Source organism: Sus scrofa, chromosome 3, assembly GCF_054392235.1.
Source record: "Sus scrofa isolate SSC_HxYL_T2T_F1_AM1 chromosome 3, Sscrofa_HxYL_maternal_Yorkshire_Landrace_v2.0, whole genome shotgun sequence".
Lineage (NCBI taxonomy): Eukaryota > Metazoa > Chordata > Mammalia > Artiodactyla > Suidae > Sus > Sus scrofa.
The window spans coordinates 108,287,898-108,312,888 of NC_139385.1; the positions used below are offsets into that span (position 1 = coordinate 108,287,898).

The following is a 24,991-nucleotide window of genomic DNA, read 5'->3' on the forward strand; positions in this document are numbered from 1 at the left end:
TTCCTTAAATTGGATGTGGGAGTGATAGTCTTACAATATTTTAGCATATGTTTTTATTATAATATTTTAATTTGTGGTTTTAATTGTTCCACACAATATTTTTACTTCATTTTGACTTTATTTTTATTATCGTATAATAATAATATATATAACAAAATTTGACATTTTAACTTTTTCGAAGATTAGTTTTTTATGAATGTATGGTTGATTTACACTGTGCCAATTTCTGCTGATTTTTAACCATTTTTAAATGTGTAATTCAGTGGCATTAATTACGTTCACAGTATTGTACAGCTGTCACCACTATTTTCCCTGTCATCACCTGACCAAAAAAAAAAAAAAAACACCCATCCATTAAGCAAGAACTTCCCACTCCTGCCTTTCCAGAGCTCTTGGAAACCTTTAATCTACTTTCTATCTATGAATATGAATTCATTGTCTCTCTGAATTTGCCTATTCTAGATAATTCATATAGGTTGAATTATATGATATTTATCCTTTTGGGTCTGCCTTATTTCCCTTAGCATAGTGATTTCAAGATTCATCCATATTGTAGCGTATATTGGAAATTTGGAGACTTTTCCTTGCTGAATACTATTCCATTGTGTGTATATACTGCATTTTATTTCTCTAGTCATCTGTTGATAGACACTTGAGCAGCTGCTTGTGTTTCTAAAAATGATTTTTTTCAATCGTATTTTTCTCAATTCTTTTTTTTATTATTATTTAAATGTTTCTCTTTCCTTAGCTCATACATATTTGTTGTGGGAGCTTGGGGGTAGCTGGTGGTTTGATTTTAATTTTTTGTCTGTTAGTCCTAGACTTTTACTCTTTACATTTTAGTCTTTCAAATTATTTTTCTTGTTTTAGCATCTTAGCTTAGTCTAGCACTTTCTTTTCTCAGACATTTTTTTATGTCTCCATTTTATTTCCTTTTTGCCTTTTGTGTATGTGTGTATTTGCACACATGTCCTACTTTAGAAAGAAAAAATTTTTAAATTTACATTCAGATACGTTTTAGACCTTTAGATCTTTTTACTTTGCATTGTGTTTAGAACATTTTTTCATCTTATACTTTCATCTTAAGTCTTAGTTTATAAATAGTAGGCAGAAATTAGCATCAAGTGACAGCTGTGAGATTAGCTCACATCCTGTGCAGGAGGTTGACTATTTTTTCCTTCCATTTGTCCCTACTCTTCAGTTCCCTTTCAAAGATTCTTATCACCTAGAAACTTTAACTTGATTCTGTCACTCCTAGAAATGGAGCTCTTTTAATAACTCTCACTTGATAAAGTGGTCCTGCTTTCACATGTCATGTATCAACCATTCCTTCTGTGAGAAATGATAGGATCTAAAAACTGGTCTCTGTACTTTGCGTTCACTGGGACCTGACGAAATGGTGAAGAGACTTGTAGACAGGAATGCACATTTAAGTAAGCATCCCCTCAGTTCAACTTTGTCTACTCTTACGGGAACAATAAAGTAGAAAAACGCAATGCCTTTAGACAAATTGAAATGTACTTGCTTAAAAACCTATTTAGATAACCAAGAGTAAGAGGGGACAGCCTGTGAAATAGAAATGCCAGAAAGCAAGAGATCTAGCCATAACTGGTGTGTCTGTGAATCATTCAGGACTCTAATCTTTTTGACTGGAGAGGATGAGGGGAGGTTTTTAACCTAGTGTTCTCTAAAGGTCCTCCGAGTGCTAACATTTCATTATTTTCTCTTTCTTCCTTGTTACCTTGCCAACAAATTATCTATATGTTTGGGACTCTCTAGTACCAACTTCTGCAACCTGGCTGTGTATCAGAGCTTTTTAGAAACGCAGATTCCTGAGTCTCACCCCACATCTTCTGGATCAGAATCTCTAATGGCTGAGGCTTAGGGATCTGTTTTTTGTTTTGTTTGAAGTTCCTCAGCTGATTCAGAAATTTCCCATCCTGCCAGTGACAGTGGTCCTTCATTTAGGGACTAGACACAGTTGATGATCAAATGTTGATCTAAACCTCATGGAATTCATTCAGCTCTGAAGTTCTTGCTGGGAGATACCTTGACTTTCCATTTTACATTAGTCAGATGACAAGATGAACTTATTCCATTACACTCATGCACCAGCTGGTAATATTCAAAGACTAGCATCAAACCAGCTGCCATATCTCTCTATCTTCCATATCATCCTGTTTTGCTCTGCCTACCAAAATAATTCCTGAAATCTTTGATCATGATAATTTGAATGAGATACAAAAAATAGACCAGAAAAGGAAGAAAAGGTTAAACGTTTGTCCTTTGACTCTTTCTCAATATATCTTAGCAGTTCTCATAGTAGTCTAAGATAGCTAGGTTGGCAGATATCTCTTTCACTGGCAGTAATGAGCTCTGATTCATAGGAATCACTGGTTCTGACAGGTTCAAAACATTGTTAAGAAAGAAGGAAAACTCAAAAAAGCCAGAAAGAAAAAATTGTAGTCCCCATTTTTTTTTTATAATGGTTCATGGAGTGGGACTGCATTATAGGTACCACTTCATTACTGTTTTTTTACTCCACATTCCATTTACCCTTTCACCTGCTGGAGTATGGCTCCACCCCAGATTAAAACCTCTGTCAGTGTCACCAAAGGTGTAACCTGTTTCACCCAGGAGGCACTTCCCCTTCCTCCTCTTAGAGGCTCTCTCAGCAGATTGGGCATGCTTAACCATCCCCTCCTTGAAACACTCTTCTCTTCTTTGGCCTCTAGACTCCAAGTTTTCCTGGTTTTCCTCCTGCCTTACAAACTAATCCTTCTCAGTCTCCTTTTCTAACTTTTCTTCCACGTGACTTCTACATTTCGGATTTTCTCAAGACTTAGTCCTGCTGCTTTTTGCTGTTTAATTTCTTCCTAAGTAATTGAATTCATTTCCATAGACTTATTGCTATAGCAGTATTATCTTCATCCCAGACTCCACTCTGAGCTGCACAGAATTAATCTCCAGTTAGACATCTTACTGACTTCTCAAACTATCCAGTCGAACTTTTAAGTCTCCCAGCCCTGACTCAGCTCTTCTTTATCTCATTTCTCTCAGTTGTTTGAGCCAGAACCTGGGAAAACATATTTTAGTCTTCCTGTTCCTTTACCCTGCCATCGCATCCATTCACAGTGTATACCAAACTAGCTTTGTGATTTTTACCATATTGTCATACCACCTAGGCCATTGTTTACTTAATTATTTTAATTTAACCAACTTGTCTCATCCCAAGGAATGTAAGTCATCAGTCTAATGTGCTAGTTACAGTCTTTCTCATAAAATATTCATATACCCTAAATTGTGAATACCATCATGTCTGACATGCTTTCAAAAGTGCATTGCATTAACCTCCAAAATATGTTTTGAATCTGTACGTATTTCTTCACCTCTGGCATCATCATTCAGTCATCTTTTGCCTGGAGCACCAATGAAGCCACCTAACCAGGTTCCTTGCTTACCTTCTTCCCTTCCAACCCATTGTCCACACAATTGGAAGTGATCTTAAAATACAAACTAGATCATGTCACTCCTCAGCTTAAAACCCTTCCAGAACTTACATAAACTCCATTTTCCTCATCATGTTCCCCAAGGTACTGCAAGATCTAGCCCCTATCTCATTTCTTGCCACTTTGCCCCTGTTCACTTTGGGCAAGTCGCAAAGGTCATCACCTAGATCAAAGAACAGAACTTTTTCCCTCCCATCTTACATTCTATTCCCAGGTCCCATTCTCACCTACCTGGTCTCCTTCTTTTTTAGGTCTTGATTAAATGTTACCCCCCGAGAAAGGCCATCTCTGACCATGGTAATCAAAGTAACTGATCCTTGTATTATTTTTCAACTTAGCCTTGTCTCCTTCTACTGTGTTACTATAATTACCTTTTTTTTTTTTGGTTTTTCTTTTTAGCCATAGTGTTAGACTACATAAGGGCAGAGCCCATGTCTCTGTTGAGTAGTGCTTCCCAGACAGTGTAAAACGTAGTAGTAAATACCGTCAAGTGACTGTCTGTCCCCATACTAGGGACCTACATCTATTTTATAAAAATTTTGTAAATTCCAGTCTGTGAGTTGGAGTATAATTCTTGAACCCAAGTCCCAAAATAAAAGATTGAGCTATACAAAAAAGAAAGGACTGAGAGTGTAGTTAAGGTAATGGCAGGCAGGAGGAGCAACGTGTATAAAAGCTCCAGATTGAGAGAGAGCAGTCACTACAAGTCGTGTAGCCAAAATGGTCAGAGATGAACCAAAAGAAGTAAGAAGGGCCCAGATTGTGTATAGGCATTTGTGTCAATCTTGTGAGGTGTTTGAACTGCAATGGTGTTTGATGGCCATTCTGACCCTTGTGAGGGGGTACCTTGTTGTAATTTTGATTTGCATTTCACTAATTAATAAGGATGTTGAGGATTTTTCATATGCCTACTGGCAATCCATATGTCTTTAGAGATGTGTCTATTTTGATCTTCTGCCCATTTTTTATTTGGGTTTTTTGTTTTTGTTATTGACTTGTTTGTATATTTTGGAGATTGAGCCCTTGTGAGTTGAATTGTTTGCAACTATTTTCTCCCATTCCATAGGTGATCTTTTCAGCCTGAAAAAAATTGAAAAATGTAGGTGCAATCAGATTTGCATTTTAGAAGAATAACTGAGAAAATTGCAGAAGATAGATTGGAAGTAGAAAGTCTTGTAGAGAAGATGAAAGGAGATGGGCCTAAACTAAGGCTATAGCTGTAAAAATAGAGAAAAGTGTAGAGGGGAGATTAAAGAGGTAGAATCAAATTTTTTTTCCTTTAAAGTTTTACTGAAGTGTGGTTAATTTACGAAGTTGTGATAATTTCAGCCATACAACAATAAAGGGAAACAGTTATGCACATACACATAGCCATTCTTTTTTCAGATTCTTTTCCAGTATGTTAATCACAGAATATTTGGTAGAGTTCCAAGTGCTATACAGGAGGTCCCCATCCCCTTTGGTAACCATAAGTTTGACTTCAAAATGTGAGTCTTTTTCTGTTTTGTAAATTAGTTCATTTGTATCATTTTTTTTTAGACTCCATGTATTAGTAATATGATATTTGTCTTTCACTTACTTCACTTAGGATGATAATCCTTAGGTCCATCCACGTTGCTGCAGTTGGCATTATTTTGTTCCTTTTTATGTCTGAGTAGTATTTCATTGTATATATGTACCACATCATCTTAATCCGTTCGTCTGTCCGTAGGCATTTAGGTTGCTTCCTTGTCTTGGCTGTTGTGAATAGTGCTGCTATGAGCATATGGGTGCACTATCTTTTTGAATGAATTATAGTTTTGTCCAGATAGATGCCCAGGAGTGGGATGGCTGGATCATATAGTTCCAAGACCAGCTCAGCAGGTAAGGGCTGAAGAATGGGTGCCGTGAAACTTAGGAAAAGGTTAATATAAAACAAGACACAGAGACATTTATCTTAATCAGAGGTGGGAACCGGGGAACTCAAGCTCTCAGGGACCAAGAGCACCACCTCAAGAAATCACACTGCTTTTATTGTGCTCTTTAGGATTATGTCAAGTGAGGAGGGGATTGTAGGTGCAGGATATAGGTTTTTTATTATTTTAAAAGTCACATAGCTGGGAGCTGGTTAAGCTTTTACTCTGACCTTTAGGCATTTAACAATCATTAGCATTGAGGAAGCTTGGCATCAGCTGTCTATGCATAGCATCTAGAGAATCAGGCGTGCCTAGTTCTCCTTGCTGATTCATATCCCGCTAACGACCCCTCATAAACCCCCTGGGACCTTGAGGCTCCTCTTTCTCTTATTTTTACAGGACTTATCATGTGCAAACGGCGTGTCTAGACCAATGCATTATGTCCTTATTCAGCTGAGTAACTTAGGCCTTTAGGTCTTCGTTCTTAAGCTGAAGTTATTTACCAGCACTGCGACTGTTTTTCAAGCAGGAATATAGAGTAAAGTAAAGCAGGACAAGATGGAGTTTTCAGCATAGAAAATAGAAGCAGAGAGGCTAAAAAAAAAGATTGTAGAAACATGTCTCCCGACAATATAGAAATTCTATTTATAGTTTTCCGAGGAACCTCTGTAGTGTTTTCCATAGTTGTTATGCCAATTTACAGTCTGACCTACAGCGTAGGGAGATTCCGTTTTCTCCACATGCTCTCCAGCATTTGCGGTTTGTAAACTTAATGATGGCCATTCTGACCCTTGTGAGGGGGTACCTTGTTGTAATTTTGATTTGCATTTCACTAATTAATAAGGATGTTGAGGATTTTTCATATGCCTACTGGCCATCCATATGTTTTTAGAGATGTGTCTATTTTGATCTTCTGCCCATTTTTTATTTGGGTTTTTTGGTTTTTGTTATTGACTTGTTTGTATATTTTGGAGATTGAGCCCTTGTGAGTTGAATTGTTTGCAACTATTTTCTCCCATTCCATAGATGATCTTTTCAGGCTTTTTTTTTTGGGGGGGGGGGTCCTTGATTTCCTTGGTTTGCAAAAGCTTGAAAGTTTGATTAGGTCCCATTTATTTTCGTTTTTATTGCATTGGGAGACTGACTTTGTGCAATTTGTGTCAGAGAATGTTTTGCCTATGTTCTCTTCTAAGAGTTTTATGGTGTCATGTCTTACACTTAAGTGTTTAAGCCATTTTGAGTTTATTTTTGTGCATGGTGTGAGGTTGTATTCTAGTTTCATTGGTTTACGTGCAGCTGTCCAGGTTTCCCAGCACCGCTTGCTGTGAAGAGATTGTCTTTTTCCCATTTTATATTTTTGCCTCCTTTGTCAAAGATTAATTAACCATATGTGCCTGGATTTATTTCTGGGTTCTCTGTTCATTGACCCCCATCTGTTTTTGTGGTGGTACACACTGTCTTGATTACTGTAGCTTTGTAGTATTGTCTGAAGCCTGGGAGATTTATGCCTTTTGCTTTTGTTCTTTTTCCTCAGGATTGTTTTGGTAATTCTGGGTCTTTCATGGTTCCATATAAATTTTTGGATTACTAGTTCTGTGAAAAATGTCATGGGTCATTTGATAGGGATGAGAGTAAATCTGTAGGCTGCTTTGGATGGTATTTCCATTTTAACAGTGTTAATTTTTCCAATCCAGGAGCATTTCCATTTCTTTGAATCCTCCTTAATTTCCTTATTAATGTTTTGTGGTTCTTTCACTTCCTTGGTCAGGTTTGTTACTGTGTATTTCGGGGGGGGGTGCAGTTTTAAAAGATACTTTTTTTATATTGTTCTTCTAATATTTGTTAGTACAGAGAATTGCAATTAATTCTAGATGTTAAATCTTGTGTCCTGCTACTTTACTGAACTCATTAGTCACTTCCAGTAGTTTTTATGTGAAGTCCTTAAGGTTTTCTATATATAGTATGTCATCAGCATATGGTGACAATATTACCTCTTCTCTCACAATCTGGACGCTTTTCTTTCTTTCTTTCTTTCTTTTTTTTTTTTTTTTTCTTTGTCTGATTGTTGTGGCTAGGACTTCCAATACTATGTTGAATAAAAATAGAGAGAGTGGGTATCTTTGTTCTGTTCCAGATCAAGCAGGAAGGCTTTCAGTTTTTCTCCTGTATTATATTGTCTGTGGGTTTGTAATAAATGGCTTTTATTAGGTTGATACGTTCCCTCTATAACCACTTTGGTAAGAATGGATAAATGGATGTTAAATTTTGCCAAATACTTTTTCTGTACCTGTTGAGATGATCATGTAGTTTTTGACTTTTCTTGTGTCAGTGGGGTGTATTACATTGATTGATTTGCATATGTTGAACCATCCTTGTGAACTTGGAATGAATCCCACTTGGTTGTGATGTATGATCTTTTTTTATGTGTTTCATTTTTTATGGATTCACTTTGCTGGTATTTTGTTGAGAATTTTTGCGTCTATATTTACCAAAGACAATGGCCTATAATTTTCTTTTTTGATAGTATCTTTGGTTTTGGTATTAGGGTGATGGTGGCTCCATAGAATATCTTTGGGAGTATTCCTTCTTCAGTCTTTTGGAAGAGTTTAAGAAGGATGGGTATAAGTTCTTTGTATGTTTGGTAGAATTTGTCTGTGAAGCCATGTTCACAACAAAAATCCTAGACTTTTGTTTGTAGGGAGTTTTTTTTTTTTAATTATTATTACATATTCAATATCATTCCTAGTGATCAGTCTGTTCAAATGACCTGTTTCAGGAGTTCCCCTTGTGGTGCAGCAGAAACAAATCTGATTATTATCCATGAGGATGGGGGGTTCAATCCCTAATCTCGCTCAGTGGGTCGAGGGTCTAATGTTGGTGTGAGTTGTGGTATAGGATGCAGATGCAGCTCAGATCTTGTGTTGCTATGGCGTAGGCCAGCAGCTGTAGCTCTGATTTGACCCCCTAGCCTGGGAACTTCCATATGCTGCAGGTGTGACCCTAAAAAGCAAAAGAAAAAAGACCTGTTTCTTCTTGATTGAGTTTTGGTGGGCTATATGTTTCTAAAAAGTTGTCTATTTCTTGTGTTATCAGATTAGTTACCATATAATTATTCAGGATATTCACTTACGTTTTTTTGTATTTCAGTTGAGATTTCTTCTTTTTCATTTCATTTTTGATTCTCTCTCAAATTTTCTTCTTGGTGAGTCTGGCCAGGGGATTGTCAATTTTGTTGACCCTTTGAAGAACCAGCTCTTGATTTTATTGATTTTTTTTTTCTATTGCTTTTTTTTTTTTTCCTAAGAAGTAATCTTTTTTTTTTTTTTTTCTTTTTCTTTTTTTTTTTTTTTTTTTATTATTTTCCCACTGTACAGCAAGGGGGTCAGGTCATCCTTAGGTGTATACATTGCAGTTACAGTTTTTTCCCCCACCCTTTCTTCTGTTGCGACATGAGTATCTAGACAGTTCTCAATGCTATTCAGCAGGATCTCCTTATAAATCTATTCTAGGTTGTTCTATTGCTTTTTAAATATCTATTGACTTCTGCTAACTTTAGGTTTTATTCTTTTTCTAATTCTTTTAGATGGTAGGTTAATTGTTGATTTGAGATTTTTATAATTTTTTGAGGAAGGCGTCTGTTGCTACAAACTTCCCTTTAAGAGCTGCTTTTGTGGCATCCCATAGATTTTGTATGGTTGTGTTTTCATTGTTGTTTGTCTCAAGGTATTTTTTAATCTCCCTTTTTATTTCCTTGTTGACCCATTCGCTTTTTATTAGCATGTTGTTTAGTCTCCATGTAGTCAGTTTTTCCCATTTCTTTTTATGGTCAGTTTCTAGTTTCATGCCATTGTGGTCAGAGAAAATAGTTGGAATAATTTCTATATTCTTAAATTTGTCAGCTTGAGTCTGTGTCCTAGTATGTGGTCAGTCCTAGAGAATGTTCTATGTGCTCTTGAAAAGAATGTATATTCTGCTCTTTTTGAATGTAATGTACTGAAAATATCAGGTCTAATTATTCTGTTGTGTCATTTAGGATCTCTGTTTCCTTATTGATTTTCTGTCTGGAATATCTGTCCATTTACTTAAGTATTAAAGTCTCCTACTATTGTTGTATTCCCATCAATTTCTCCTTTATGTCTCTTAGTATTTGTTGTATGTATTTGGGTGCTCCTATTTTAGGGGCATGTATAATTGACAAGTATAGTATTCTCTTCTTGAATTGATCCTTTTATCATTAAGTGATGTTCTTTATCTTTCTTTATGGTCTTTGTTTTATTTATTTATTTTTAGGGCCCTACCCCCAGCATGTGGAAGGTCCCAGGCTAGGGGTCAAATCAGAGCTGCAGCTGCTGGCCTCTGCCACAGCCACAGCAATGCAGGATCTGAGTCGTGTCTGCAATCTGCACCATAGCTAATGGCAATGCCAGATCCTTGACCTACTGAGTGAGGCCAGGGATCAAACCTGCATTTCTCATGGAAACTAGTCAGGTTCATTACTGCTGAACCATAATGGGAACTCCTGGCCTTTATTTTAAAGTTTATTTTGTCTGATAGGAGTATTGCAACTCTGGCTTTCCTGGTATTTCCATTCACGTGAAATATCTTTTTCCATCCCCTCACTTTTAGTTTATGTGTCCTTAGCCCTAAGGTGGGTCTCTTGTAGGCAGCATGTTGTAGCCAGTCTGCCGCTGTGTCTTTTGAATGGAGCATTCAGTTCATTGACATTTAAGGTAATTATTGGTAAATATCTATTTATTGCCATTTTAAACTTTGTTTTCTAGTTGATTCTACGTTTCTCCTTCGTTTATTTTTCTCCTTTTTTTTTTTTTGGTTGGATGATTTCCTTTTATCTTATGCTAATGTCCTCTTCTTGGTTTTGGATTTGTGCTTGCCCTGCTGCTTTTCAGGTACATTAACCCATTTCTGTATTTGCTGGCTTTAGACTAACAGTCATATAGGCTCAAACACATTGTTTCAAATAGTCTAGATTTTCTTCCTCTCTTTCTCCACATTTTATGATTTTGATGTCCTTTTTTACATCTTCATGTTTATTCTTTTGCTGCTCCTTGTATTTATCATCACTTTCACAAATAGTTGTTTTTTTTTTTTTTCTATTTCATCTCTATCCTTGCTTAAGTGGTTATGTTCCAGTTTTGATTTTCTCCATTCTCCATTCTTTTCTCTTTAGAGGAGACCTTAAAATATTTCTTTTCAGAATGGGTTTAGTATTGCTGTATTCTTTTAGTTTTTGTTTGAGAAATTCTTTATTTCTCCTGTTTTAAATGATAATCTTGCTGGGTAGAATAGTCAAGGCTGCAAATTTTTCTCTTTTACAACTTTGGCTATATCTTGCCAGTCTCTTCTGGCCAGTAGTGTTTCTATAGAGATAGCAGCTGATAGCCTTATGGAGATTTCTTTGTAATTAACTCTTTGTTTTTCTCTCACTTTCTTTGGAATCCTCTCCTTAGCTTTAACTTTTGCCATTTTTATCATAATTTGTCTTGCTGTAGGTCTGTTAAGGTTCAACTTGTTTGAGGCCCTCTGTACTTCCTATATCTGGATGTCTTGTTTCTTTCTTTTCAGCCGTAGTGTCTTCAAATATATTTTCAATCCCCTTTTTCTTCTCCTTCTGGAATCCCTATTATGCATAGATTGGCACACTTTATATTATCCCATAGATCTCTTATTGCTTTCTCTTTTATTTGGTTTTCTGTCTGTTGTCTTGATTGGGTGATTTCCATTAGTCTCTCTTCCAAGTCCTTATTCACTCCTGTGCATTATTCATTCTGCTGTTCAGTGCCTTTAACTCAGCTTACATCTCTGCAAATGAATTTTCTACTTTTTCTTGGCTTGTCCTTAGTTCCTTTTTAAAGTAATCTGCATTGTTGTTGGTATCCATTATTAATTTCTTCAGTATTTTCATTATCTGCCTTTTGAACTCAGTATCTGTTTGACTGCACAGGTCCATTTCATTGTTAGCTCCTTCAGGGGAATTCTCCTGTTCTTTTAATTGGGAATGGTTCCTGTGCTTCATTTTGCTTCTTTTTTTTTTTTTTTTTTTTTTATTCTGTAAGTTTAGGGAAAATAATCATCTACTAAAGTTCCTGTTGTTGGTCAACGGAAATGAATCTGACTAGCATCCATGAGGCTGCAGGTTCAATCCCTGGCCTCCCTCAGTGGGTTAAGGATCCAGTGTTGCCGTGGGCTGTGGTGTAGGTTGCAGACACGGCTTGGATCCTGCATGGCTGTGGCTGTGGTGTAGGCTACAGCTACAGCTCTGATTCAACCCCAGCCTGGGAACCATATGCCATGAGTGTGGCCATAAAAAGACCAAAAAAAAAAATTATCTACTGTAGTGTTGGAGAGCTATTCACATGCAGGATTGTCCCTGCATTGCTTGTTAGGGCCTGCATTTTTGTTGTTTTGTTTTGGTATGAGGGCTCCTTTTGCTTTAGATGCTTGCTGTTTCCTTCCTTAGTGTGTGCAGGCTGGTGTCCCTTTAATAGGAAAGTGTGATGGGTAAGCTTGCCTGTGCTTCCAGGAAGGTTGGGGCAGTGGATGGTGCCTGAAGGCAGAACCTGGTTGCAGGGCCCTTGGCAGTGGCAGTGACCTTCACAGAGGTAGGGGCAGTGCCCAGAGCCTTTGGCAGTAGCAAAGTCAGGTGGGCAAGTTCCCAGGGAGGTACAGGCAACAGGTGGCACTCAGTTTCAGGACCCTCCACAGCAGTCACTGAGACTCTTAGTGGTAGTAAGCCACACCCACCTCTGGAGTCCAAAATGGCCATGGCAGATTGTACCTGCCCCTGTAAGCCTACACAAGGGACACTCCACCACCAGAGCCCCCAGATGCACAAAGAAAGGAGTTCTTATGGTCATCCCACCCCCGCTCCTCTTGCACTCCCCAGCAGCAGTGCCTTACTTCTCTGCAGGGCCTAGACCTTCTTCTTTTGCTGTGGCACACTAACTGCTCCCTAGCCCCTTCAGGCTGTTTCTACACAACCAACCCTAGTCATCTCCTGAGAAGTAACCTCCAAAGCCTGAGTCTTAGTGCCCAGCCATCACCCTAATGTCTTAGGCAGTGATGGTAGGGTTGTACCAGTGGTCTGTGCAGCTCTCTCTCTCTCTCTGATTTGCCCTCCTCAGACTGACTGTTGCACTTTTCTGTAAGGCTCTGAGGCTCCACCTCCATTCCAACTGATCTCTCCAGTTAGGTGACCTTCTAGGGTACAGATTCCTTTCCTCTTTGACAGCTTCCTCTCAGGAGTGCTGGTCCCATCCTGATTTTTTTTTCTCTTCTCTCTTTTTTCCTTTTGTTCTGCTCAGTTATGCGTAGGGTTTCTTGCTCTTTTTGGAAGTCCTAAGGTCTTCTGCCAGCATTTCGTAGATGTTCTGTGTGAATCACTCAGTGTACAGATGGGGTTTTTTTCTGGTGTGTTTGTGGGAGAAGGTTGGGGCCATGTTGTACTCCTCCACCATCTTGATCCTGCCTCCAAAGTTCATTCTTTTACATGTAGCTGTCCAGTTTTCTCAGCACTATTTATTGGAGAGATTGTCTTTTCTCCATTATATTTTCTTTCCTCCTTTGTCATAGATTAATTGACCACATGTACAGGGTTTCTTTCTATTCCTGTTCCATTAGTCTGTATTTCTTTTTTTGTGCCAGTAGCATACTGTTTTGATAACAGTAGCTTCGTTGTATAGTCTGAAGTCAGGAACCTGATTCCTTTAGCACTGTTCTTTCTCAGGACTGTTTTGGCTATTCAGGGTCATTTGTACTCCCATACAAATGTTAAAATCTTTTGTTCTGTTTCTGTGAAAAATGCCATTGGTAATTTAATGAAGTTTGCATTGAATCTGTAGATTGCCTTGGGTAGTACAGTCATTTTGACAGTATTGAGTCTTCCAATCCAAGAACTTGGTATATATTTCCATCTGTTCGTGTCATCTCTTATTTCTTTTGTCAGCATCTTACAGTTTTCAGAGTGCAGGTCTTTTGCATCTTTAGGCTTATTCCTAAATATTTTGTTCTTTGCGATGGTAAGTGGGATTGTTAATTTCTCTTTCTGATCTTTCATTGTTAGTATATAGAAATGCGAGAGATTTCTGTGTATTACTTTTGTATCCTGCAACTTTACTGAATTCATTGATGAGCTCAGTAGTTTTCTGGTAGCATCAGATTATTCAGTTACAGAATGATCACATTTTATTTGGGGCCTTTTAGTAGAGTAATAGAGAATATAGAGTGATAATCCAAAAGCCCCTTACAAAAGTTTTTTAATCTTTTGTTTTGTTTTTGGCAAAATGTGACCTAAATTGAAACAAAGCTACTGTGATCTTTGTTTATCCCACTTAGTAGATGTTTTGCTCCAGATTCTTACCATATTTGATTCTAGGGTGGTATCCCCCTTACTGAGATAGACATCATGTTAATTTATCAAAATCATATTTGAAAACACATCTAGATCATCTTTATGTTTGAGATAGTCACAAGTATAGCCTTACCATTACTCATCTGTTAAGGGTCAGAGAGGAGGAGGAGTAAATAGAACTCACTGCTAAGGTGGAGATTTTATTATTTTCTAATTTTTTAAATTTATTTATTTTTGCTTTTTAGGGCTGCACCTGCAGCATATGGAAGTTACCAGGCTAGGGGAGGAATCAAAGTTGCATCTGTTGGCCTGTGCCACAGCCACAGCAATGCCAGAGCCAAGCTTAATCTGCAGCCTACACCACAGCTCATGGCAACAAGATCCTTGATCCACTGAGCGAGGCCAGGGATCAAACCCACATCCTTATGGATACTGGTTGGGTTCATTACCATTGAGCCACAATGGGAACTCCTTTTTTTTTTTTTTTAATTTAATGTTTTTCATGGCTGCACCCACAACATATGGAAGTTCCTGGGTCAGGGATTGCACTCACACCTCTACAGCATCCCAAGCCAATGCATTTGGATTCTTAACCCACGTGCCACAGCAGGAATACCTAAGTGGAGATTTTAATAAATGGATATATGAGTCTGGAAGTTGGGAAGAATGGTCCATATACAGGTAATAGTTGAAGCCATAAGAGCCCTGATGCTATATTTACCTCCAAGCTATTGTTATATAGTTATAATTATTTAAATTTTTGGAGTTCCCGTCGTGGCGCAGTGGTTAACGAATCCGACTAGGAACCATGAGGTTGCGGGTTCGGTCCCTGCCCTTGCTCAGTGGGTTAACGATCCGGCGTTGCTGTGAGCTGTGGTGTAGGTTGCAGACGCGGCTCGGATCCCACGTTGCTGTGGCTCTGGCGTAGGCCAGTGGCTACAGCTCCGATTAGACCCCTAGCCTGGGAATCTCCATATGCCGCGGGAGCGGCCCAAGAAATAGCAAAAAGACAAAAAATAAATAAATAAATTTTTTTCTCTTTCCATTAAATTAGGAAGTCCCTAAAGACAAGAATTTTATTTATTTATTTATTTATTTATTTTGTCTTTTTGCCTCCCGCGGCATATGGAGGTTCCCAGGCTAGGGGTCCAATCAGAGCTGTAGCCACTGGCCTACGCCAGAGCCACAGCAACACAGAATCCAAGCTGCATCTGCAGCCTACACCATAGCTCACAGCAACACTGGATCCTTAATCCACTGAGTAAGGCCAGGGATCGAACCCACAACCTCATGGTTCCTAGTCAGATTCGTTAACCACTGAGCCACAATGGGAACTCCACGAATTTTATAATATACATCTCTAGGTGCCCAACATATAATGCATTAATGATTATCACGTTAGTAGATAAGCAGTAAATGTTTGAGGTGTGAGATAATAGTTTAATGATTGATTTTTTTCTTTTCATATAACCATAAATTATTACTTGAAGAAAGACCATTGAAATCATTCAGTCTGAGATCTCTCTTTAGTTCCTTGGTCTATTTTGAATTCATTATTTGTATGTGCTGTTAGGGGTTGGGGTTTGACTTCATTCTTTTGCTTGTGGATATCCAGTTAGCCAAGCACCATTTGTTCAAAAGACTGTTCTTTTCCCATTGAATTGTCTTAGCACCCTTATCAAAAATCTGCTAACTGTAAATGTAAGGGTTTGTTTCAGTTCTGTCCTTTTAATTTGTATGTCTGTCCTTGGGCCCGTACCATTTTAATTGTCCTAGCACAATAATTGTCCTAGCTTTCTAGTAAGTTTTGAAATCAAGAAGTGTATGAGTCCTTTACAAATGAAAAACTGAAGTCACCAAGCCCAAGATTGATTAAAAAGATGAGTAGAGTCAGAACCAGCCTTCAGGTAACCTGGTTCATGTTACCTTTCTTTTTAATACCTTTTATTATAAATCATTACAAATATATACAAAGCTAGTGGGAATACTGTAGCAAATACCCATGTACTTAGTACTCAATGTGACTTTTTTTCTTAGCCAAAAAAAAAAAAAGTACAGATGTATTTGAAGATTCCTGTATATTTCCCTGATCATGTCACCTTCCCTGCCTCCCCAGTAGTGATCATTATCCTTAATCTCTTTCCGTGTGTTTTTATGTAAATTTTTAGCACATATATTTGTAGTCACAGATGATGCATAATATTGTTTTGCGTATTTTTCCACTTTATGTAAATAATGTACATATAATTGTATAACTTGCTTTTTTGCACAGCATTATTTTGAGATTCCGCATTAATACATGTATCTGTGGTTCATGTATTAAAACTGCTGTATAGCATTCTATTTTATGATATACCACAATTCATTTTCTTTGGACAAGCACATAGGTTGTTTCCAATTTCCAGACAGACCAAAAAAAAAAAAAAAAGCTGTTTAGCACAATCTCATATGTATCTCCTTATCCATGTGTGCTTATCTTTCTCTAGAGTCTGTATCTAGAATTGGAATTCCTAATGGTATTCATATTCTAATGTTTCTTGTCAAATTAATTTCTAAATTGAAAGAAGTATCTTACACTTGAGAGAAATATAAAAATTCTATCTCTGTATCTTGAATAATACTTGATATCATCAAACCTTTTCCCTTTTACCCTTCTGATGGATAAATACGTCATTGTTCTTAATTTTCATTGTCTCGACTAATAATTGAGCATCATTCTTATGTTTATTGACCCCATTGGTTTTTGTCTTCTTAAATTGCTTATTAATGTTCTTTGACCATTTTTCCTATTGTATTTGTCTTTTTCTTACTGATTCATAAGAGTTCTTTACATGTCCTTTGTCTTTTATTTATTTATTTATTTATTTTTGGTCTTTTTGCCATTTCTTGGGCCACTCCCGTGGCATATGGAGGTTCCCAGGCTAGGGGTCAAATCGGAGCTGTAGCTGCCAGCCTACACTAGAGCCACAGCAACGTGGGATCCGAGCCGCGTCTGCGACCTACACCACAGCTCACGGCAATGCTGGATCCTTAACCCACTGAGCGAGGCCAGGGATCAAACCTGCAACCTCGTGGTTCCTAGTCGGATTTGTTAACCACTATGCCACGATGGGAACTCCTGTCTTTTATTTTTGCTGTAGATATCTTCTCCATATTTGTGCTGTCTTTTCACTTTGTGTATGATGTGTTTTGTTAAATAAGTTTTTAATTTTCATGTTTTGTGCTGTCTGTGTTGCATTCAACTCAGCAATTTTTTGTTGAACACGTAATATACATTGTTCTAGCCACTGGGTAAAGAAAACAAAAATCTCTGCTTTTATGGAGCTTACCATTCTAGTTAGAGGGAGAGAGATACAATAAATACGTGAGTAAAATATAAAGTATGTCAGAGGCAATAGGTACAATGAAAACAGAACAGGACAAGGAAAGATTAAATAGGCCATGTTGGGATAAGGAGAATTTTTATTTTGGTGGAGTGGTCAGGGAAAGCCTAGCTGAAGTGACATTTGCTCAGTAGCTTCAAGTAGGTGTTCGGGCATAGGGCACAGCAAGGCCTAGGAAAGTGAGGAGGGAGTAAGCCGGACATGTTTAAGAAACATCTAAAAGGCCAGTGTGGCTCAAAGTGGGTGGGCATGGGAGTGTACTAGCAGACCTCATAGAGCATTATAAGGATTTTTGACTTTTTTCCTGAGCAAGATGGGAAAGACATTGGATGGGGTTTAAGTGAACAAATGATCTGATATGACTTTAGGTTCCACTTCAGCAACCTCATGGTTCCTAGTTGGATTAACCACTGCACCACAAGGGGAACTTCCAGAGTGTTTTGATGTTAAGAGCCGTGGAGTTGAATAGGGACTAGCCAGAGAGACTGAGAGGAGAAATAGGAGGCAGACAATGAGAACGAGGTGTCCTGGAAGCCAAATGAAGAAAAGTGTTCTTAGGCGGAGCAAGTGATCAAATGTGTCATGATGGTGATAGATCAACTACTGTGAATACCTACAATTAACATTTGTACTTTGTGATACAGTAGCCATCAGTGATCTTGACAAGAGCAGTCAGTGGAATGAGAAGGGCTCAAGGAGAGGCATTACAGGTAGAGAGTATAGGAAACAATTACTTTTCTTCATTTAACAGTCACTTTTGAATAAAAAAACTAACAGTAAATATAATTAGATATTTTAAATATAATTCTTAAAACAACACAGAGGCCATTTATTAAGTCAAGGAAGTTCCTCTCCCTAATTAAAGGTTTTTATCATTTTTAAGTGTATTGATAATTTTCTGGGTTTTTTTCATGCATTAATTGAAATGAGCCTAAGATTTATTTCCTTTATTTGTGATTGCACCGATAAACTTTTCTAATGTGAACCATTCTTTTTTGTTTTGTTTTGTTTTGCCTTTTAGGGCCACACCTGTGGCATATGGAGGTTCCCAGGCTAGGGGTCAAATTGGAGCTATAGCTGCTGGCCTGGGCCACAGCCATGGAAACATCAGATCTGAGCTGTGTCTGCAACCTCCACCACAGATCTTGGCAACGCTAGATCCTTAACCTACTAAGTGAGGCCAAGGATCTAACCCGCAACCTCATGGTTCCTGATTGGATTCGTTTCCATTGCACCCGACAGGAACTCCCATCCTTTCATTCTTAAAATAAATCTTACTTGGTCAAGTAGGATTTTATTACTCTTGTTGTTTTGTGCTTTTTAAAAATGCATAGATTTAGGGAGTTCCCCTCATGGCTTAGCAGTAACAAATCCGACTAGTATCCATGAGGATGCAGGTTGGATCCCTGGCCTCGCTCAGTGCGTTAAGGATCTGTCTGGTGTTGCCGTGAGCTTGTGGCGTAGGTCACAGATGCAGCTTGGATCCCACGTTGCTGTGGCTGTGGTATAGGCCAGCAGCTACAGCTACGATTTGACCCCTACCTAGCCTGGAAACTTCCATATGCCGCAAGTACAGCCCTAAAAAGGCAAAATTAAAAAAAAACAAAACATAGATTTAGGATCTATTTAGGATCTGCAGGTTAAGGATCCAGTGTTGTCACTGCTGTGGCTCTGGTTATGGATGTAGCAGGAGTTCAGTCCCTTGCCCAGGGACTTCCACATGCCATGGGCTCAGCCAAAAAATAAAATAACATTTTAAAAAAATACATCGATTTATCAAATATTTTAGGGTTTTTTTAATCCATATTTTATTAATTTTAATTGTCTTTTATATTGTCACTCTTTAGTTTTAGCATCAAGTTATTAGCCTGATAAAATGAGTAGTTTTAAACAGTCAGCAACTTTTTTTCTTAAATAGTTAGCATATGAGACTATCTACTCCCTAAAGAATCAAGAAAGCTGCCTTTGAAAGTATCTGAGTTTTGTGTCTCTTTTAAGAAGGGGTTACTTAATTATCAATTTCTTTGATAGTTATTGGCTAATATAGCTCTTCTATTTTTTGAGTCAGTTTTTGGTAATTATTTTCTGGAAAATTTCCCATTTTATCTATATTTTCAAATGTAGCATAAAGAACTTTATTGTGATTTTTTAAATATTTATCATATCTGTAAATATGCCACCTGGAAAACTCTGAGTATTATATAAAATCTTAGTTTCCCTAGATGTAAATCCTTTTGAGGAATTATTTACAGAACTCTTGAATTCTACTTCCACTTTATTAAGGCAGTTAAAAGTCCAGGTGCTTTCAGGGTTGCTTTGGTTCAGATAAGATCAGTTTATTTGGATTTGTGACACACAAAAAAGTTAATCAAGAATATAAAATAAGGGAGTTCCTGTCGTGGCTCAGTGGAAATGAATCTGACTGGCATCCAGGAGGATGCAGTTTCAATCCCTGGCCTCACTCAGTGAATTAAGAATCCGGTGTTGCCGTAGAGCTGTGGTGTAGGTTGCAGATACAGCTCAGATCTAATGTTGCCATGACTGTGGCATAGGCTGGCAGCTGTAACTCCAATTTGACCCCTAGCCTGGGAACCTCCATATGCCAAGGGTGCAGCCCTAAACAAACAAACAAAAAAGAATATAAAGTTCAGGAGGATAGATATTAGGCCCAGCTCTGTTGCCTTCAGCTCTGCATTGGCCTTGGCTCTTGATAAGGATGAGTAAAGGTGGCACCTACCAGCTCCCTGAGCCTAGAATGTGCTATGAGCTGCAAGGTAGAAAGAGGTACTCTCTTCATAGTTCTGCTGACTCTAATTCAAAAATTCTGATGGGAATTACAGAACAGATAAGCATGTATCTGGAAATGAAAAGTCTTCTCCCACTAAGTTGGTTTCAAGGTAGATTTCTATTGATCTTCTGGTTTGTGCTCTGGGTGATAGTAGGAAATTATTGATATGGATATTTTACCTCACTACTCTAAAGATCAGTACCAGATTTTGTAGAAATACTTAAAAACATGAAACGTAAACATGAGCCTCTAGTATTTGGATTTCAAATAATTACTCAAACATATTAATTATGATTGAAATAAAGACTGAATGATTTAAAGTCCTGTAACAACCGTTGTTGCTAATGTAAATCTGTTTCAAATCATAAAGCATCTCAAAAAGTCTAAAACTGTTAAAAATTATTATTTTTCTGTTTAACTTGTTTTGGTGATTTGTTTTATTCTTGTTGGGTTTAATTTTAGATGGTTAACTCTTTGTGATATAAACTATATTTATAGTTTACATTCTCTGTGCTTTTGGTAAAGTGTCATGGACACACTTGTGCAATAATGTTTACCAGCTGTTAGAGGTCCTTACCAAAGGCTTAGTGATCCTCTGGCACAAACCACCATACAGTTGCCATCTTTGGCAGAAAGCTGACCTTGAAAATCTTGGCTAGAAGTCTTTTCCTTAAACAAGGCACACCTGTGGAGTGTTGAATTATTGAACCCTTTCTTAATTTGAAAACCATGGTTTTGCCTTATCCAAATTTTAGTAATTTATATGGTATTTGTGCTCACCAGAGAGCAACTTAAGCTCTTAGCTTATTAGATACTCCTAATAAGACAGAGGGCTTTATTTAGCTTTCACCTGTATCCTGCTCATTAATTTTCATTATTTTTCCTTATTCTTCCTTTTTTAAGGTGACTATGTTGTTTTTTCTTAAATTCAAAGAGAATTTAATGTTTTATAAAGCATTAATTCACCTTTTGATCTGACAAACAGTTCTGTTTGGAGAATTCCTTAACCTCACAAGAGAAGGAAATTATGGCTAATGAAAATATAAAGTAGGAAAAACTTCCTATCATAACTCTTGCTATAATAAAATAATAGTAGGAGTTCCCATCATGGCTCAGTGGTTAACGAGCCTGACGTATCCATGAGGACGCAGGTTTGATCCCTGTCATCACTCAGTGGGTTAAGGATCCAGCATTGCTGTGAATTGTGGTATAGGTCACAGAAGCAGCTTGGATCCCAGGTTGATGTGGCTGTGATGTAGGCTGGCAGCTAGAGCTCCGATTCGACCTCTAGCCTGGGAACTTCCACATGCCGCAGGTGTGGCCCTAAAAAAAAAAAAAGAAAAGAGAGAGAGACAAAAATAAGATGAAAAATTTTTAAAAATAGTGAACATTTATTAATAATCATAATGCCTTCCTAGAGTTCCCACTGTGGTGCAGTGGGATCACCAGCCTCTTGGGAGCACTGGGATGAGGGTTCGATCCCTGGCCCAGCACAGTGAGTTAAGGATCCAGCATTGCTGCAGCTGCAGCTTAGGTTCTGTGGCTTAGCTTGCAGCTGTGGCTTGGATCTGATCCCTGGCCCAGGAACTCCATATGTGGCCAAAAAAGGGGGAGGAAATGATAATGCCTTCTTGTCCCTTTGACATTTTCTTCTATTTTGGTGATACTTTAGTACTTTATAAAACTCAGAAGACTTTTTCTACTTCTCACACCTGACTCTTAAATATGTAAAAATTCATAGGATTTCCCTTATTTTATGCTTTCCCATAGTATTTCTGAATACTTTTCAGCACTTCTTAGTACCTCTGAATCTTGGGAGTCCCTGATAGTCTAGTGGTTAGGGTTCGGTGCTTTCACTGTTGTGGCCCTGGGTTCAGCCCCTGGTCTGGGAACTGAGATCCCACATCAAGCCATGCCAAAGCCAAAAAAAAAAAAAAAAAAAAAAAAAAAAAGTTGACTTTAGTACTAATGCATCTTAAGGGCCTATCCTTTTCTGTTTGTTTATGGCCACACCCATGGCATATGGAAATTCCAGGCCAAGGATTGAATCCAAGCTTCGGCTGTGGCCTGTATCACAGCTCTGGCAGTGCCAGACCTTTTAACCCGTTGCACCTGGTAGAAGTTCGAAAACCAGCCTCTGCAGACACCCGAGCCACTGCAGTCAGATTCTTAACCCGCTGCACCACAGCCTCCATTTTAATTAATAGTATAGTCATCAAGTATCCACTTTTTCTTTGTTTACATTTGTAATGAAAAAGAAGAAATAATTTATTGAGCTTATGAAACATTTAAGGTCTGAGAAATGCATTATTTCATAGGCATAGATCTAACATTGTAATACTTGCATAAGAAGTAAGAATTATCTTTAAAAAGCAAAGATGTTTTCCTAAGTTGAAATATTATGATCATACCAATAAAACTTTTTCCAGGATTTTCTGCCTATTAAACAAGAAGACGAAAAACCTCTTTCAGAAAACATGGATGCATTTGAAAAAGTGAGAGCAAAATTAGAAACACAGCCACAAGAAGAATACGAAATCATCAATGCAGAGGTAGGATATCTTCAGTCTTTTTTTAAATCTGATATTGCCAGTTGGGGTACAAATCAAATACTTTGTGATTTATTCAGTCCCACATCAAAATTAGACTTTAAAATATGCTGAAAAATTTAAAGAACAAAGAATAAGTATGTTCCTTAAATTATAAAGACCAAAGCCAATATGAATTTCCAAGTGTATTATGTTCATTCCGGTTTTTGGAAACAACCAATTCTGTTTTTTAATTTATTAAATAGTTCTATTTGAACTTCTTGAAATTAAGTCATAATGCTTTATTGTTTGAAATGTATTTGATTGCTCTATCTACATTTATTTTAATAAAAGGAAATTCACTTTAAATCGTGAAAGCCAAGGAGTTCCCGTCGTGGTGCAGTGGTTAACGAATCTGACTAGGAACCATGAGGTTGTGGGTTCGATCCCTGGCCTTAAGGATCCAGCATTAGCATGAGCTGTGGTGTAGGTCGCAGACGTGGCTCGGATCCCACGTTTCTGTGGCTCTGGCGTAGGCCGGGGTCTACAGCTCCGATTTGACCCCTAGCCTGGGAACCTCCATGTGCCTCGGGAAGCAGCCCTAGAAAAGGCAAAAAGACCAAAAAAACTAGTGAAAGCCAGATATTTTCTGGACCATTTTGTGGTTACCACAGTCATAACTATTCAGTTGAAACAGATTAAATATACATTATGAAAATTTTTTGATAAGATTGGAAAACAATCACAGCTTATGAATGGAAATTGCATTCATAGTGGAATGGAAATAGCAATAGGTTAAGAATCAAGAATTCCAGATTCAAGTTATGCCACCAATGATCAGATAATAAATGTCTTAAGCTACCTGAAATCCTATCAGTCAGTTGCATTTAGTGTGTAGTAGGTACTAGAACAAGAGCATGATTTGTATACTGGTAATAGTTTTTCAGTCTCCAAATTGCCTCTATCTGTCACCACACAGAGGGTAAAATGCTTTGTGTAAAATCTAATCAAACAATGCATAGTTGGCAGTGATAGCATATTTTAGAGGAAATAGTCTTAGAAACTTATTGACTGGGTTTTCAGATTAGTCTAAGTCAGTTTCCACATCTGCATCATTTTGAATTATCTTAAAGATGCCACTTGAAGCTAAAGTGGTTTGTACAGTCATGAGAACCCATTTAGGTTTTGTTATGCCTTCTTTGTTGCCTCTTACATTATGTACTGGAAACTCCTCCAGTGAACATAGGGAAACCATATATGAATCACTGTTGGTAAAAAGTGATGTGTTTTTTTTGTTTGTTTGTTTGTTTCTTTATTGGCTACCCTGCAGCATACAGAGTTCCCAGGCCAGGGATCAGACCTGAGATGCAGTTGCGATCTTTGCCGCAGCTGCAGCAATGCCAAGTCCTTAACCCACTGTTCTGGGCTGGGGATTGAACCTGTGTCCCAGCGCTACAGAGATGCTGCTGATCCCATTGTGCCACAGCAGGAACTCCCATTTTATATTTTTTTATATTTCATAGACTTCATCTAATCTGCTTTTATAAAAGACTTCATTTCTTCATCTTGAATAATCAGACCATTAAGCAATTAAATTGTGTTTAAATTACTAAACAAATGATAATTATTAAACCATTTGTTTCTTTTCATTGTCAGATTAAACATGGTGGTTTTGTTTACTATCAAGAGGGTTGCTGCTTGGTTCGTTCCAAAGATGAAGAAGGTACATGACAGTTTTTCCTATTAAGAAACATTTGATTTTTCAGATTTCACCTTTTGCATGGGAAATTTGGTATTTTTTTTTTCAAAGGTATAGAAAATACTTCTTTTCAATTTTTGATTTTTCTTTTTTTAAAATGACTGGTTTTAATCCCTTGGTTTGCTTAAGATATAATTAACAACTACACTTAAAAGCTTTGGCAGAGATAATAAAGGCGGGAACCAGCATTTCTTGAGCGTTGACCAAATCCCGGATACTGTGCTAGGTAGTATATAGATTATTCAGTGTCACTTACTCTACATTTTCTACTTTTCTAGATTCTATATGGTCTATAAATATTAGACTATAGCTGTATCAGGTAACATGTAGTTTGATGCATAGAATAATGTTAAATAGCATAGGATAATATTACATAACTAATGCCAGTTTCTGAACACATCAGGCTGCTGTCAGCGCTGAAAGAAGCCAAAATACAACCTCTTACTAATGCTAATTTAAAAACAGTTTTAAGATTTTTAAAGTACATCTTGTGGAATTATCTCTTTTATCCTTTTCTTTATGCAGCAGACAACGATAATTATGAAGTTTTGTTCAATTTGGAAGAACTTAAATTAGAGCAACCATTCATTGATTGTATCAGAGTTGCTCCTGATGAAAAATATGTAGCTGCCAAAATAAGAACGGAAGATTCTGAGGCATCTACCTGTGTAGTTGTGAAGCTCAGTGATCAGCCTGTAATGGAAGCTTCTTTCCCAAATGTGTCCAGTTTTGGTAAGCCACCAACCAAAACGGTCTTTTAC

The 24,991-nt window shown here is 37.6% G+C and overlaps 1 protein-coding gene and 1 long non-coding RNA gene across 13 annotated transcripts in view; both read left to right on the forward strand.

The window, feature by feature from the left end:
- Positions 1-24,991, forward strand: part of LOC146404833 (uncharacterized) — a 1,439,763-nt gene that overhangs the window by 1,336,110 nt on the left and 78,662 nt on the right. The gene's annotated exons all lie outside the window — the stretch shown is intronic.
- The window catches only part of PREPL (prolyl endopeptidase like), a 68,424-nt gene that overhangs the window by 2,995 nt on the left and 40,438 nt on the right, over positions 1-24,991 (forward strand). For 7 of the 12 annotated variants that reach the window (XM_005655232.4, XM_085019385.1, XM_021088299.2 and 4 more), the window contains 3 exons: positions 22,373-22,495; positions 24,128-24,194; positions 24,756-24,962. In XM_005655232.4, coding sequence (XP_005655289.3) covers positions 22,373-22,495; positions 24,128-24,194; positions 24,756-24,962 — 397 coding nt within the window. The remainder of the gene's footprint in view (positions 1-22,372; positions 22,496-24,127; positions 24,195-24,755; positions 24,963-24,991) is intronic. The other 5 variants (XM_085019384.1, XM_085019389.1, XM_085019383.1 and 2 more) reach the window with 1 other exon arrangement.